Source organism: Chroicocephalus ridibundus, chromosome 17 (genome assembly GCF_963924245.1).
Source record: "Chroicocephalus ridibundus chromosome 17, bChrRid1.1, whole genome shotgun sequence".
In the NCBI taxonomy this organism is placed as follows: Eukaryota; Metazoa; Chordata; class Aves; order Charadriiformes; family Laridae; genus Chroicocephalus; species Chroicocephalus ridibundus.
In genome coordinates, this window is record NC_086300.1 from 3,133,388 (window position 1) to 3,144,694 (window position 11,307).

Consider the following 11,307-nt stretch of genomic DNA (forward strand, 5'->3'; position numbering starts at 1 on the left):
CTGATGGTGGAGGGTGGGAGGGCAGGAGCCCCGGTGCCACCGGGGGGTGCCGGGCAGGGCTGGGTGCTGGGGGTTTTGGGGTGCTTTCCCGCCGTGCAGCAGATCCCCGGCTGCAGGGCGCGTCCCCACGGCTCTTGGCCGGGGCTGGTGGCTCCGTGCTGCCAGGACTTGCCTTTCCCCTCCCCACGGAAAGGGAAAAAAAAAATCAGGTAAACAAGGCAGGCCTGGCCCAGGCAGGGAAGGGGGCCACCCCATGGCAGGCGGGGACACCCCACGGCGGGTGGGGACACCCCACAGCGCCCCGGCACTGCAGGATGGGGCAGACCTGGGTTGGTGGGCAGAGACCCCAGGAGGTGCAGGATCTGGGGGTGCAGGGGTGCCCGGATCCGTGAGGGTGCAGGATTTAGGGGTGAATGCACCCCAGGAGGGTGCATGGACCCGGGGACCCAGGGAGCGCGCGAGGTGCACAGGAGGGTGCAGGGGTGCAGGATCTGGGGGTGCAGGGACTCCAGGGAGAGTGCAGGGGTGCAGGATCTGGGGGTGCAGGGAGCCCAGGAGGGAGCAGAGACCCCAGGAGGGTGCAGGATCTTGGGGTGCAGGGACCCCAGGAGGGAGCAGAGACCCCAGGAGGGTGCAGGATCTTGGGGTGCAGGGAGCCCAGGAGGGTCAGGAGTGCAGGATCTGTGGGTTCAGGGACCCCAGAGAGGGTGCAGGGACCCCAGGAGGGTCAGCAGTGCAGGATCTGGGGGTGCAAGAACCCCAGGGAGGGTACAGGGGTGCCGGATCTGGGGGTGCAGGGACCCCAGGAGGGTGCAGAGACCCAGAGATCAGGGTCCCCAGGCGACCCCTGTGTCCCCCCCCTGCCTGCAGGGTGGGGCTGCAGTGGCACTGCCCCCCCCCCCCCTCGCCCGCACCCCTCCTGGTCGCGGCCCCATAAATCTCCGGCGCTGCTGTTTGTGTTCCCGTGTCAGCCCCACGGCAGGGACACACACACACACACACACACACACACACACACACACACACACGCCCCTTCGGCCTCACGGACCCCCCCCTCCCCCCCGCAATGTGGGGCGGGCAGAGCGGGGAACCCCCTCCCCTTTCCCACCCCTCCGTCACCCCCTATTTCTTCGCCGTGGGATGCGGGGCAGCCCCCCCCAACCGCCCTCGACCCTCCCCGTGGGGGGGGGGGGGGCGGAGGGGGGGCCACACGGGGCGGCGGCGGGTTTGGTGGGGGGGGAAGGGGGGGGGGGGGCACGAGGCCGCTTGGCGTCTGTTGCCGGCCCATGTGAGCGGGTGCTCCCTTCCTCCTCCTCCTCCTCCTCCTCCTCCTCCTCCTCCTCCTCCTCCTCCTCCTCCTGCCGGGGTGCGGGGAGCCCTCTCCATCCCAGCGAGCGGGTTGCGGCGTCACGTGGCGCTGGCATGTGAGCCCTGCTCCATTTTTAGCCCCAGCAGCCTCCCCGCGCGGCGGCGGCCCTGCTGCAGAGCCATGTGCGGGCGGGCGCCCGGCCGGCACGTGGGCCTGCCGCAGCGGGGACGGGGGCACCGGGAACCCCCCCCAAACCCCCCCCCCCCCCAACTCCCTTCACCCCCCACCCGCGCACCCCCTCCCGGCCCCGGACACGCGCGGCGGGACGGAGGGCTTGGCGTGACACACGGCGGGGGGGGGGGGCTTCCCCTGCGCCCCGCCGTGGGGGGGGGGGGGGGGTGGCGGCGGTGGCAGCGCCAGCGTGGCACGGCCACCGCGGTGGTGGAGGAGGACCCCACAACTCATCGTGGGGGGGTGGGGGGGTGTTGGGTGCGGGGGACACCCCCCCCCTCCCGCCCCCCCGCCGTGTCCCTCCCCTCCCCGTGAATGCGGCTCTGCGGCGAGGCACGTCCCCCACGTGTCCCCTGCGCATCCCCGGCACGTGCCCCGCGTGTCCCCTGTGTGTCCCCAATGCCACGGCCCCGTGTGCTGCGGGGGGGGGGGGGCTGAGGGGGGTGGGTTGCTGTGAGTGTGTGTGTGTGTGTGCGCGCACACGTGTGTGCGCGGGGGCTGCAGCACGGGGGGGCTGCGTGTGTGCAGCGGGGCCGCAGCGCCTGCAGGGTGCGCGGGTGCCTGCAGCGGGGGCTGCGGAGGTGTGCGTGTATGTGTGCATGCGTGTGCATGTACGCGTGTGTGTGTGAGCATGTATGTGCATGTGTGTGCGTGTGCATGTACATGGGGGTGTGTATGTGTGCGTGCATGTGTGTGTGCATGCATGTACATGGGGGTGTGTGTGTGTGCATGCATGTACATGTGCGTGTATGTGTGCATGCGTGTGCATGTGTGTGCGTGTGCATGTACATGTGTGTGAGCGTGCATGTGCATGTGTGTGCGTGTGCATGTACATGGGGGTGTGTATGTGTGCGTGCATGTGTGTGTGCATGCATGTACATGGGGGTGTGTGCGTGTGCATGCGTGTGCATGTGTGTATGTGCATGCATGCACATGTGCGTGTGTGTACATGTGTGTGCGTGTGCATGCATGCACATGGGGGGGTGTGTATGTGTGCGTGTGCGGGTGTGTGCATGTGTGTGCATGTGCATGCATGTGCGTGTGCATGCGTGTGCGCGCTGGGGCTGCAGTCTCTGCCGGGGGGTGTTGTGGGGGCGTGTGCGTGCGTGTACATGTGTGTGTGCATGTATGTGTGCATGCGTGTGCGCGCTGGGGCTGCAGTCTCTGCCCGGGGGGTGTTGTGGGGGCGTGTGTGTGCGTGTACATGTGTGTGTGCGTGTACGTGTGCATGCGTGTGCACGCTGGGGCTGCAGTCTCTGCCCGGAGGGGGGGGGTGTTGCGGGGGTGTGTGTGTGCGTGTGCACACACTTGCACATGTACACCGGGAACCGCAGGGCTGTGTGTGCATGTGAGTGTGCGTGTGTGTGCACACGGGGGGGCTGCAGGATCCCCAGGAGTGTGGGTGGGTGCTCTGGGGGGGCTGCAGACCCCGGGGGAGTGTTTGCGGGTGCACACGGGGGGGTCTGCAGACCCCGTGGGATGGGGGGTGTGTGTGTGTGCGCATGGGGGGGGCTGCAGATCCCAGGGGAGTGTTTGTGGGTGCACACGGGGGGGCTGCAGACCCCATGGGGGGGTGTGTGTGCATACGGGGGGGCTGCAGACCCCATGTGGGGGGGCTGTGAGCACACGGGGGGGGCTGCAGACCCCATGGGGGGGGTGCGTGGCTGCACTGGGGGGGACTGCAGACCCCGTAGAGGGGGTGTGTGCATACCGGGGGGCTGCAGACCCCCATGGGGGGGTGTGAGCACACGGGGGGGGCGGCAGCCCCGCGGGGGCACTGGCAGAGCCCGGCTCACGCAGGACAAACCCGTCCCCGCAAAGCGGGCCCCCTCCGGGCCCCCCCGCGTGGGTGGGATCGCGGCGGTGGGTCCGTGTTCTCCGCCCCCCCCCCCCCCCGCCCCGGAGCAGGGTCTCCCCGCCGGGTCCCCTCGCCGTGGGGCCGGGCCGGACCCCGCCGAACCCACGGTGGGCGGTGGGACGGGGCCAGGGCCGGGGCGGGGGGCGGGACCCCGGCGCTCGGGAGCCACCGGGCGGCCGCGCCCCGCTACTGCCGGCCCGGGACCCCCCCCCCCCGGCACCCCCGGGCAGCGCCCACGCGGGACCGGGACCGGGATCGGGGACCGGGGACCACCCCACGTCCCGGGGGGCGGGGTGGGTGGAGGGGGCTGCCCCCGGTCCCTCCCGCGCTCAGACCTGCCCCGCTCCTCGCCCCCGGGGTCCCGGCCCCCCCCCCCCCGTTCCGCTGCCGGCGGCGCATGCGCACCGAGCCCGGTTTAAAGGTAACCGGGGGCCGCCGCGCGGGCCCGGCCTCCACCCGCCCCCGGTACCGGCTGCCCCTTCCCCTTCCCTCCCCTCTTCCCCGTTCCGAGCCCCCCCCGCCCCGTGTGGAGCGATCCCGCGGCTCGGCCCCGCACCGGGGGAGGGGGGCGGCGGCGGCGGGGCAGCCCGTGTCCCGCGGCCCCCACCGCCCCCACCCGGGGCGGGGGGGGGGGGGGGGCGACGATGCGCTGCGCTGATGGCGGCGGGGCCCCGCCGCCCCCCGGACGGCGCAGCCGGTGGCGGCCGCCGCTGCGCCGCGTCGGCGGGCGGTAACGGGGCGGCGCGGAACGGCGGCGGCGGGGCCCGGCCATGAGGTCCACCGCCTTCCGGGCGGCCGAGCCGCCGCGGGGGGGGCGGGAGGTGGAGGAGGAGGAGGAGGAGGAGGAGGAGGGCACCGCTCCGCACCGCCCGCCGCCCCGCCGGCCCCGGGAGCCGCCGCCGCCGCCGCTGGGGGCACACAAGGGCCGCGGCGGCGGGGTGGCGGCGGAGCAGCAGCGCTGGGCCGGGCTGGTGCCGCTGGCCGGCGGCAGGCAGGCCGGGGCGGGGGATGCCGGCGCCCGGCCGCGCTACCAGGCGGTGCTGCCCGGGCGCGGCGGCGGGGAGGGCGCGGCGGGGCCGGGGCCCGTCGAACCGGGCCCTCCTCCTCCTCTTCCTCCTCCTGCTCCGCCGCCGGCGCCGGCGGCCGCCGCCGTTGAAGGCAAGTGGAAGAGCGGAGCGCGGCGCGGCGGGATGGGGGCCGGCGGCGGTTCGCCGGGGCAGGCGGCCTGTCTGCGGCAGATCCTGCTGCTGCAGCTGGACCTCATCGAGCAGCAGCAGCAGCAGCTGCAGGCCAAGGAGCGGCAGATCGAGGAGCTCAAGGCCGAGCGGGACACGGTACGGCGCGGGGGGGGGCGGGGTAGCGGGAGGCGGGGGGGGGGGTGCGGGAGCGCGGCACGGCAGCGGTTAACTCCCCCTTCCCCCGCCGCGAGTTTAACCTCCAGTTTACACGCGCCCCCCCCCCCCCGCGGGGTTACCTCCCCCCCCCCACCTCGAGTTTACCCCCCCCCCCCCCCCCAGGTAATACACATAACCCCGGGGTTACCCCCCCACCTCGAGTTTACCGCCCCCCCCCCCGGTCACACATGGATATCCCCGGGGTTACCCCCCCCCCCCCCCAACCTCGAATTTGCCACCCCCCCCGCGGGGTTACCCCCCCCCCCAATGAGTTTAACCCCCGCCCACCCACGGGGTTAACACCACCCCCCCCGAGGTTAAACCCCCCCCCCTCCTCGAGGTTACCCCCCCAGGTTAACTCCCACCCACCCACGAGGTTATGCCCCCCCCCCCCCCCCCCAAGTTTAACCTCCACCCTCGAGGTTACTCTCCTGAGATTAACCCCCACCCACCCACGGGGATACCCCCCCCCCCCCCGAGTTTAACCCCCCCTGGGTTAATGGCCTCCCTCCAGCACCCAGGGGTCCCCCTGGGCTTCCACCCAACAACAGGTAAGTGCCCCCCCCGCCATGGCACCTCAAAGGTTAATGTCCCCCCCTCCTCCTTGGGGGTTAACAGCCCCCCCCTTTGGGGTTTAACGCCCCCCACCAGTGGCACCCCAGGGGTTAATGCCCCCCCCCGTTGGGGGTTAAGGGCCCCCTCCCCTTGGGGTTTAACGCCCCCCCCCCCCCGAGGCACCCCAGGGGTTAATGTCCCCCCTTGAGGGCTATTGCGCCCCCCCCGCCCAGCACCCAGGGGGTTAATACACACACACACCCCACACCCCCCCCCCCGATGCCTTGGGGTCTACTACTGCGGGGGGGGGGCCATCAGTCTGCCCTCACGATATACCGAGGGGGTTAATACCCCCCTCCCCGGGGGGTAATGCCCCCCCCCAAAGGGTTAACGCCTCCCCCGTGTCGCCCCAGGTGTTCATGCCCCCCCCCCAGGCACCCAGGGGGTGGTGCCTTCCCCCCCCCCCCCAACACCCCCCCCCCCCAGACAAAGGCCGGCGGGGGCACAAAGGCCCGGGGCGGGGCGGGCCGGCGGGGGTTAACGGGCCGCCGCCCGTCGCCATGGCAGCGGGCCCGCGGGGGGGGCCTTAAAGGGCCCGCGGCGCCTTCCTGCCCCGCCGCCGGTTCGGTCGCCGCCACCACGGGGCGGCGGGGTGGGGGGTGGGGCATGGGGGACCCCCCCCACGGCCACGCAGGGCCCCTGGGAGGGGGACGGCCCTGCTGGGCATTGCCCCTGCTGTGTTGCCCCCCCCTGTATGGGCCCTGCCTGCACTGCCCTATGGACGCTGTGCGTGGGCCCCCATATGTGCCTTGCCCTATGGATGCCGTGCGTTGCCCCCTATATATACCCTGCCTGCGCTGCCCGGTGGACGCTGCGCATTGCTCCTGGTGTGTGCCGTGCCCTATGGATGCCGTATATTGCCCCCCATATGTGCCCTGCCTGCACTGCCCTATGGATGCCGTGCATTGCCCCCTGTATATACCCTGCCTGCACTGCCCTATGGATGCCGTGCGTTGCCCCTTATAGATGCCTTGCCCTATGGATGCCGTGCATTGCCCCCTATATATATCCTGCCTGCACTGCCCTATGGATGCCGTGCGTTGCCCCCTATAGAAGCCTTGCCCTATGGATGCCGTGCATTGCCCTCTACATGGGCTCTGCATAGACTGCCCTATGGATGCTGTACATTGCCTCCTATATGTGCTTTGCCCTATGGATGCTGTGCATTACGCCCTATATATACCTTGCCTGCACTGCCCTATGGATGCTGTGTGTTGCCCCCTCTATGCATGCCTTGCCCTATGGATGCCGTGCATTGCCCTCTATGCATGCCTTGCCCTATGGATGCCGTGCGTTACCGCCGGTATATACCCTGCCTGCAGTGCCCTATAGATACCGTGCATTGCCCCCTATATATACCCTGCCTGCAGTGCCCTATGGATGCCGTGCGTTGCTCCCCAGGGGTGCCCTGCCTGCGCTGCCCCACGCATGCGGCGCGTGCCGGTTGACCGCGCTGGCGCGCCTCCAGTGCCGGCGGTTGCGGCGTCCCCGGTTGCGGAGGGAAGAGCCGCCCCACGTGGCGCAGCCGGCGGGGCCGTACGGCGATGCCGCGTCCCTGCGGTGGCTGCCGAGCCCTCCAACATGGAGGAGCCGCCGCCGCAAGGCTTCACCGCAGCCAGGCAAACCCCCGGTGCACCGGGCAGGCGGGGGCTGCTGCCAGCTCCTCTCCCCGAGCCTGGGGCAGCCACGTCCCCCGGGGGGTGCCGTCTGTCCCCCCCCACACTGTGCTTTGCCAAATGGCTGCGGGGACGGGTGACCGAGGGTGGGTGTCACCCAGGTGGGTGCTTGCTTTTTAATGAAGCCCACATCTAATTACAAACGGGGTGCCCGGGGAGGGTGCGGCAGAGGTCGGGACCCCCAAATGGCTCCTCGAAACGTTGTGGGGTTTGCAGGGGCTGTGGGCAAGAAGCCACCGGAGAGCAAGTGGCCATTTTGTGCCATTTGGCCATCTCGGCCCCTGCCTGCTGGCACTGCCGTTAAACTTGCCGGGGTGCGGTGCCCGCAGCACCCGGTGCTGGCCGCAGACCCTGCCCTCGTCCCCTCTGTGAGGGTGGGTGTCAGCCATTGCACTCCCGGGGTGCCGGGAGCCCTGCGGTGCCGGCTCAGCCACCATTCAGGGGCTCCCGGCAAACGTGCTCCTGCACCCCGAGCGTCACCAGGGAAATGCCAGGACGGGCACCACAGCAGGTCCCGCACCGCCGGTGCCGGGGCGCTTCTGTGTGGTGGCTCCGGTGCTGTGGGTCAGCTCTTCCCGGGGTGTTTCCCGGCTGCCGAAGGGATGTGCAGGCAGGGTGTCGTCCCCTTCCCCCCCCCAAGATCGCAGCCCCGAGGTGAGCCCTCGCCCTTGCGTTGCAGCTCCTCGCTCGGATCGAGCGCATGGAAAGGCGGGTGCAGCTGGTGAAGAAGGACAGCGAGCGGGAGAAGCACCGCATCTTCCAGGGCTTCGAGGTGGACGAGAAGCCGGAGGCGGAGGCGTGCGAGAAGCTGCCGCTGGAGTGTCCCCAGGACGTGCTGGAGCCCCCCCCGACCCTGCAGCCCAAGCACTTCCCCTACGGCAGGAACGGGAAGGGGCATAAAAGGTTAGAGGGTGCCGGGGGGGGGGGCGTTGCGTGGGGCCAGGGAGAACCTTCCCCATGGCTTCACCCACCGTCCGTGGGGCTGGCGCTCGAGCCGCTCCGAGAGGCTGCCTGGCACCGGGAGCGCATCGCATGGACCGTAGGCACCGGCTGGGGGTGGGCGAGGAGTGTGGGGGGGGTCCCAAAACACTGGGGAAGCCCCTCTGGCCTCTGGAAACCTGCCTCCAGCCGGCCCTGGCACAGCAGCCCTGGATTGGGGGTGCCGGTGGCCCCGGTGCGGGGCGAGGATCCGCAGGCCCGGCTGAGCTCCTCTTCCTCCCGCAGGAAGCCGACGTTCGGGAGTGCGGAGAGGAAGACGCCCGTTAAAAAACTGGTGTCCGAGTTCTCAAAAGTGAAGAGTAAAACTCCGAAGCACTCCCCGGGGAAGGAGGAATCGGGCGGCTCCTTGTCCGAAACTGTTTGTAAACGAGAACTGCGGAGCCAAGAGACTCCGGAAAAACCCCGCTCGCTCCTGGAGACCCCGCTCCGAGCCTCCGCCCCGCCGAAGGGCCCTGGTGCCCACCCCAAGGAGAAGGGCTTCTTCAGCAGCGAGACAGACGACCTGCCCTATCTCTCAACCACCGAAATGTACTTGTGCCGCTGGCACCAGCCGCCCCCGTCGCCGCTGCCATTGCGGGAGCCCTCCCCAAAGAAGGAGGAGACTGTAGCAAGTAAGCGATGGAGAGCCCGCCATGGCACGGGCGGCAGCGTGCCGGGCGTCGGGGCAGAGCCAGCGGCCGGGGAACTGGGGTTTGGTGCCCTCGCCCCGCGGCTGGCCAAGGGGCAGAGTCCCCGTCGCGGTGGGAGAGCTGCCGCCGGTGGTGCTGCGCTGGCTCGTCCCGCGGCGGCGGGTGGCAGCCCTGATGCCGGCGATGGGCTCTACCGAACCACGTCTCCGGCTTGGCACGCTGGCACCGCACCGGGCAGGGCTGCCGGCCCCGCTCCTCATTAGCCGCCCAGTTTGCCGAGCAGCCCGCGCGCCCGTTTGGGCAAGGGATGAAGCAACTTCCCGTTGGCGGTTGGGAAAACGCGTCTGTGGCTTGTGCCGCTGCTGCGCCGCGCCGGTTCCTTGAATCTGGTGTCAGTCCGGCCAACCGCCCCCTTCCCGGCTGATCTCCTCTGGGTCCCGCAGCGCGGTGAGCGCCGGCGATGGGCAGCACCGGGCTGTGCTGCGGCAGACGCCCATGCTGCCGGCGATGGGCAGCACCTGTGCCGTGGCAGATGCTGCCGGCGGCGGCGAGGCTGCGCTGGATGGCGAGCGCCCTGGTGCCGGGGGAGCTCGGCGCATCTCCTCTTGGAGCGGCTCAGGTTTGCTTCGGTACTCGGCCGGGGGGATGGCGATGAGCTCTGCCTCCCCCCGGATCGCCTCCCGGCGGCATCGCTCAGGCCGGGGGTTTGGGGAGGCCGAGCTGCGCTCCCCGAGGGAGGGACGGGCTGGAGGGGGGCGTCGAGGCGGCGGGGATGGGGCTGGGGCGCGGGGTGACAGCCTGGCCTCTCCCCCTGCAGTTCCGTCTTGGAGGGACCATGTCGTGGAGCCCCTGAGAGACCCCAACCCCTCGGACATCCTGGAGGTACGTACGCCCTGCCGGCGGGTGCCGTGGCTGCTGCCAGAACCGGCATGGCCGCAGGCTCCTTCCCGGCTGTTCCACCGCTCCAGGAGAGTGGATCGGGGTGTTGGCAGTGGGGCCAGTGGCATCTCGTCCCCTCGTCCGGCATAAACAGCGTGGCAAATCCCGGCTGCGGTTGGAGGGCCGGGGTTGGGGGCGAAGGGCCGCAGCGGCTCCGGCTGCTGGCTCCCGGTGCCATGAGGACGCGCTCATCCCTGTCTGTCCTTGCAGAACCTGGATGACAGCGTCTTTTCCAAACGGCACGCGAAGCTGGAGCTGGATGAGAAACGAAGGAAAAGGTGGGAGCAAAGAGGGTGATGGGGGGCCGGCGTGCCCGGCAGAGCGGATGGTCCGCAGGGAAGGGCCCTGGGGTGTCACCCAGGAGGGGACACGCCATCCGGTCACCCCAGGGCGCAGCCGGCAGCGGGGGTGGGAAGCAGAACGCTGCCAGAGGAGGGATGCTCCTGCATGGCTGCCATCGCGGCAGCCCCCCGAGCTCCCCAGGGGGGTCGCGGCACCTGCCCCCTTGTTTCCTGCGGATTCTCACCGCCCGGGGTGGGGGATGACACACGTTTTCCAGGTGGGACATTCAGCGGATCAGGGAACAGCGAATTCTACAGCGGCTGCAGCTCCGAATGTACAAAAGGAAAGGGATTCAGGAGTCGGAGCCTGAAGTTACCTCATTTTTCCCTGAGCCAGATGATGGTGAGTGCCTTTGGCTTGGCGTCGGGGGGCAGGCAGGGGGTGCTGGGGGGCAGGCAGGAGCCCTGCCGGCAGCAGGGGGGTGCAGGCAGGGGGTACCTAACGCTCCGGTGTCTTTCCCGCAGTGGAAAGTTTGCTCATCACCCCCTACCTGCCTGTCGTCGCCTTTGGCCGGCCCTTACCAAAACTGACCCCACAGTGAGTACCGGTGTCACCGGCGGCGGGAGGGGATGGGGCTGGGCTGTGCCGGGCACCATCGCTTGTGCCGGGATGGTGCCGCGCTGACACTGGCTCTGCCCGCAGGAACTTCGAGCTGCCCTGGCTGGACGAGCGCAGCCGCTGCCGGCTGGAGATGCAGAAGAAGCAGACACCGCACCGGACCTGCCGGAAATAACGGAGCCACCAGGAGCTCCGTGCATCGTGCCGACAGCCGCTGCCCTCCCCTGCCTTCTCGTTGCCGGATGGTTCCGTTCTCAGTACTCCCAGTTTTGTTCTTTTTGGGTTTTGCAACACATTTTCCCGGACTCGTCCCCCGGCGGCACCGGCTGAGGTTTCCCACCGGCTGCTCCGGCCCCGGCGGCAGCGGGCGGCCCCCGGCCCCGTCCTCGCTGCCCCTGCCCTCCCCAAGCCCGCGTTCGGTGTATTTTGGAAGTTTGCCTTCGTGCCGGGGGGGGGGTGCCGCGTCCCGCCGGGACTCTGCCTGCCGCTGCCTTCGTGTTGGGTTCGGGTAGAAACGGGGATAAAGAGCAGTTGGTGCCCGAGCGGGGCGGGGGGCCGCTCTGGGCTTCCCCCCCCCCTTTCCGGGGGCTGTAATGGGGTCGGGGGTTGGGTGGGAGGGGGGGAGAGTTTAAAAACAAAACCTTTTTTTTTTTTTTTTTTGTGAAATAGAGTTCCTATACGCACAATTTTGGGTTTTTTTTTTTTTTTTTAAAGGTTGTTTTATTTTGGTTGGTGTTTTGGTTTGTTTTTTTTTTTT

General features: G+C 69.8%; 1 protein-coding gene across 1 annotated transcript; it reads left to right on the plus strand.

Moving 5' to 3' along the window:
• Nucleotides 1-4,072: 4,072 nt before the first annotated feature.
• MSL1 (MSL complex subunit 1) lies at nt 4,073-11,145 on the plus strand. Its single transcript, XM_063354660.1, has 8 exons — nt 4,073-4,732; nt 7,763-7,986; nt 8,308-8,693; nt 9,529-9,593; nt 9,861-9,928; nt 10,210-10,334; nt 10,457-10,529; nt 10,635-11,145. The coding sequence occupies exons 1-8, from the start codon at nt 4,169-4,171 to the stop codon at nt 10,723-10,725; spliced, it is 1,596 nt and encodes a 531-aa protein (XP_063210730.1). The 5' UTR covers nt 4,073-4,168; the 3' UTR covers nt 10,726-11,145.
• Nucleotides 11,146-11,307: the final 162 nt, after the last annotated feature.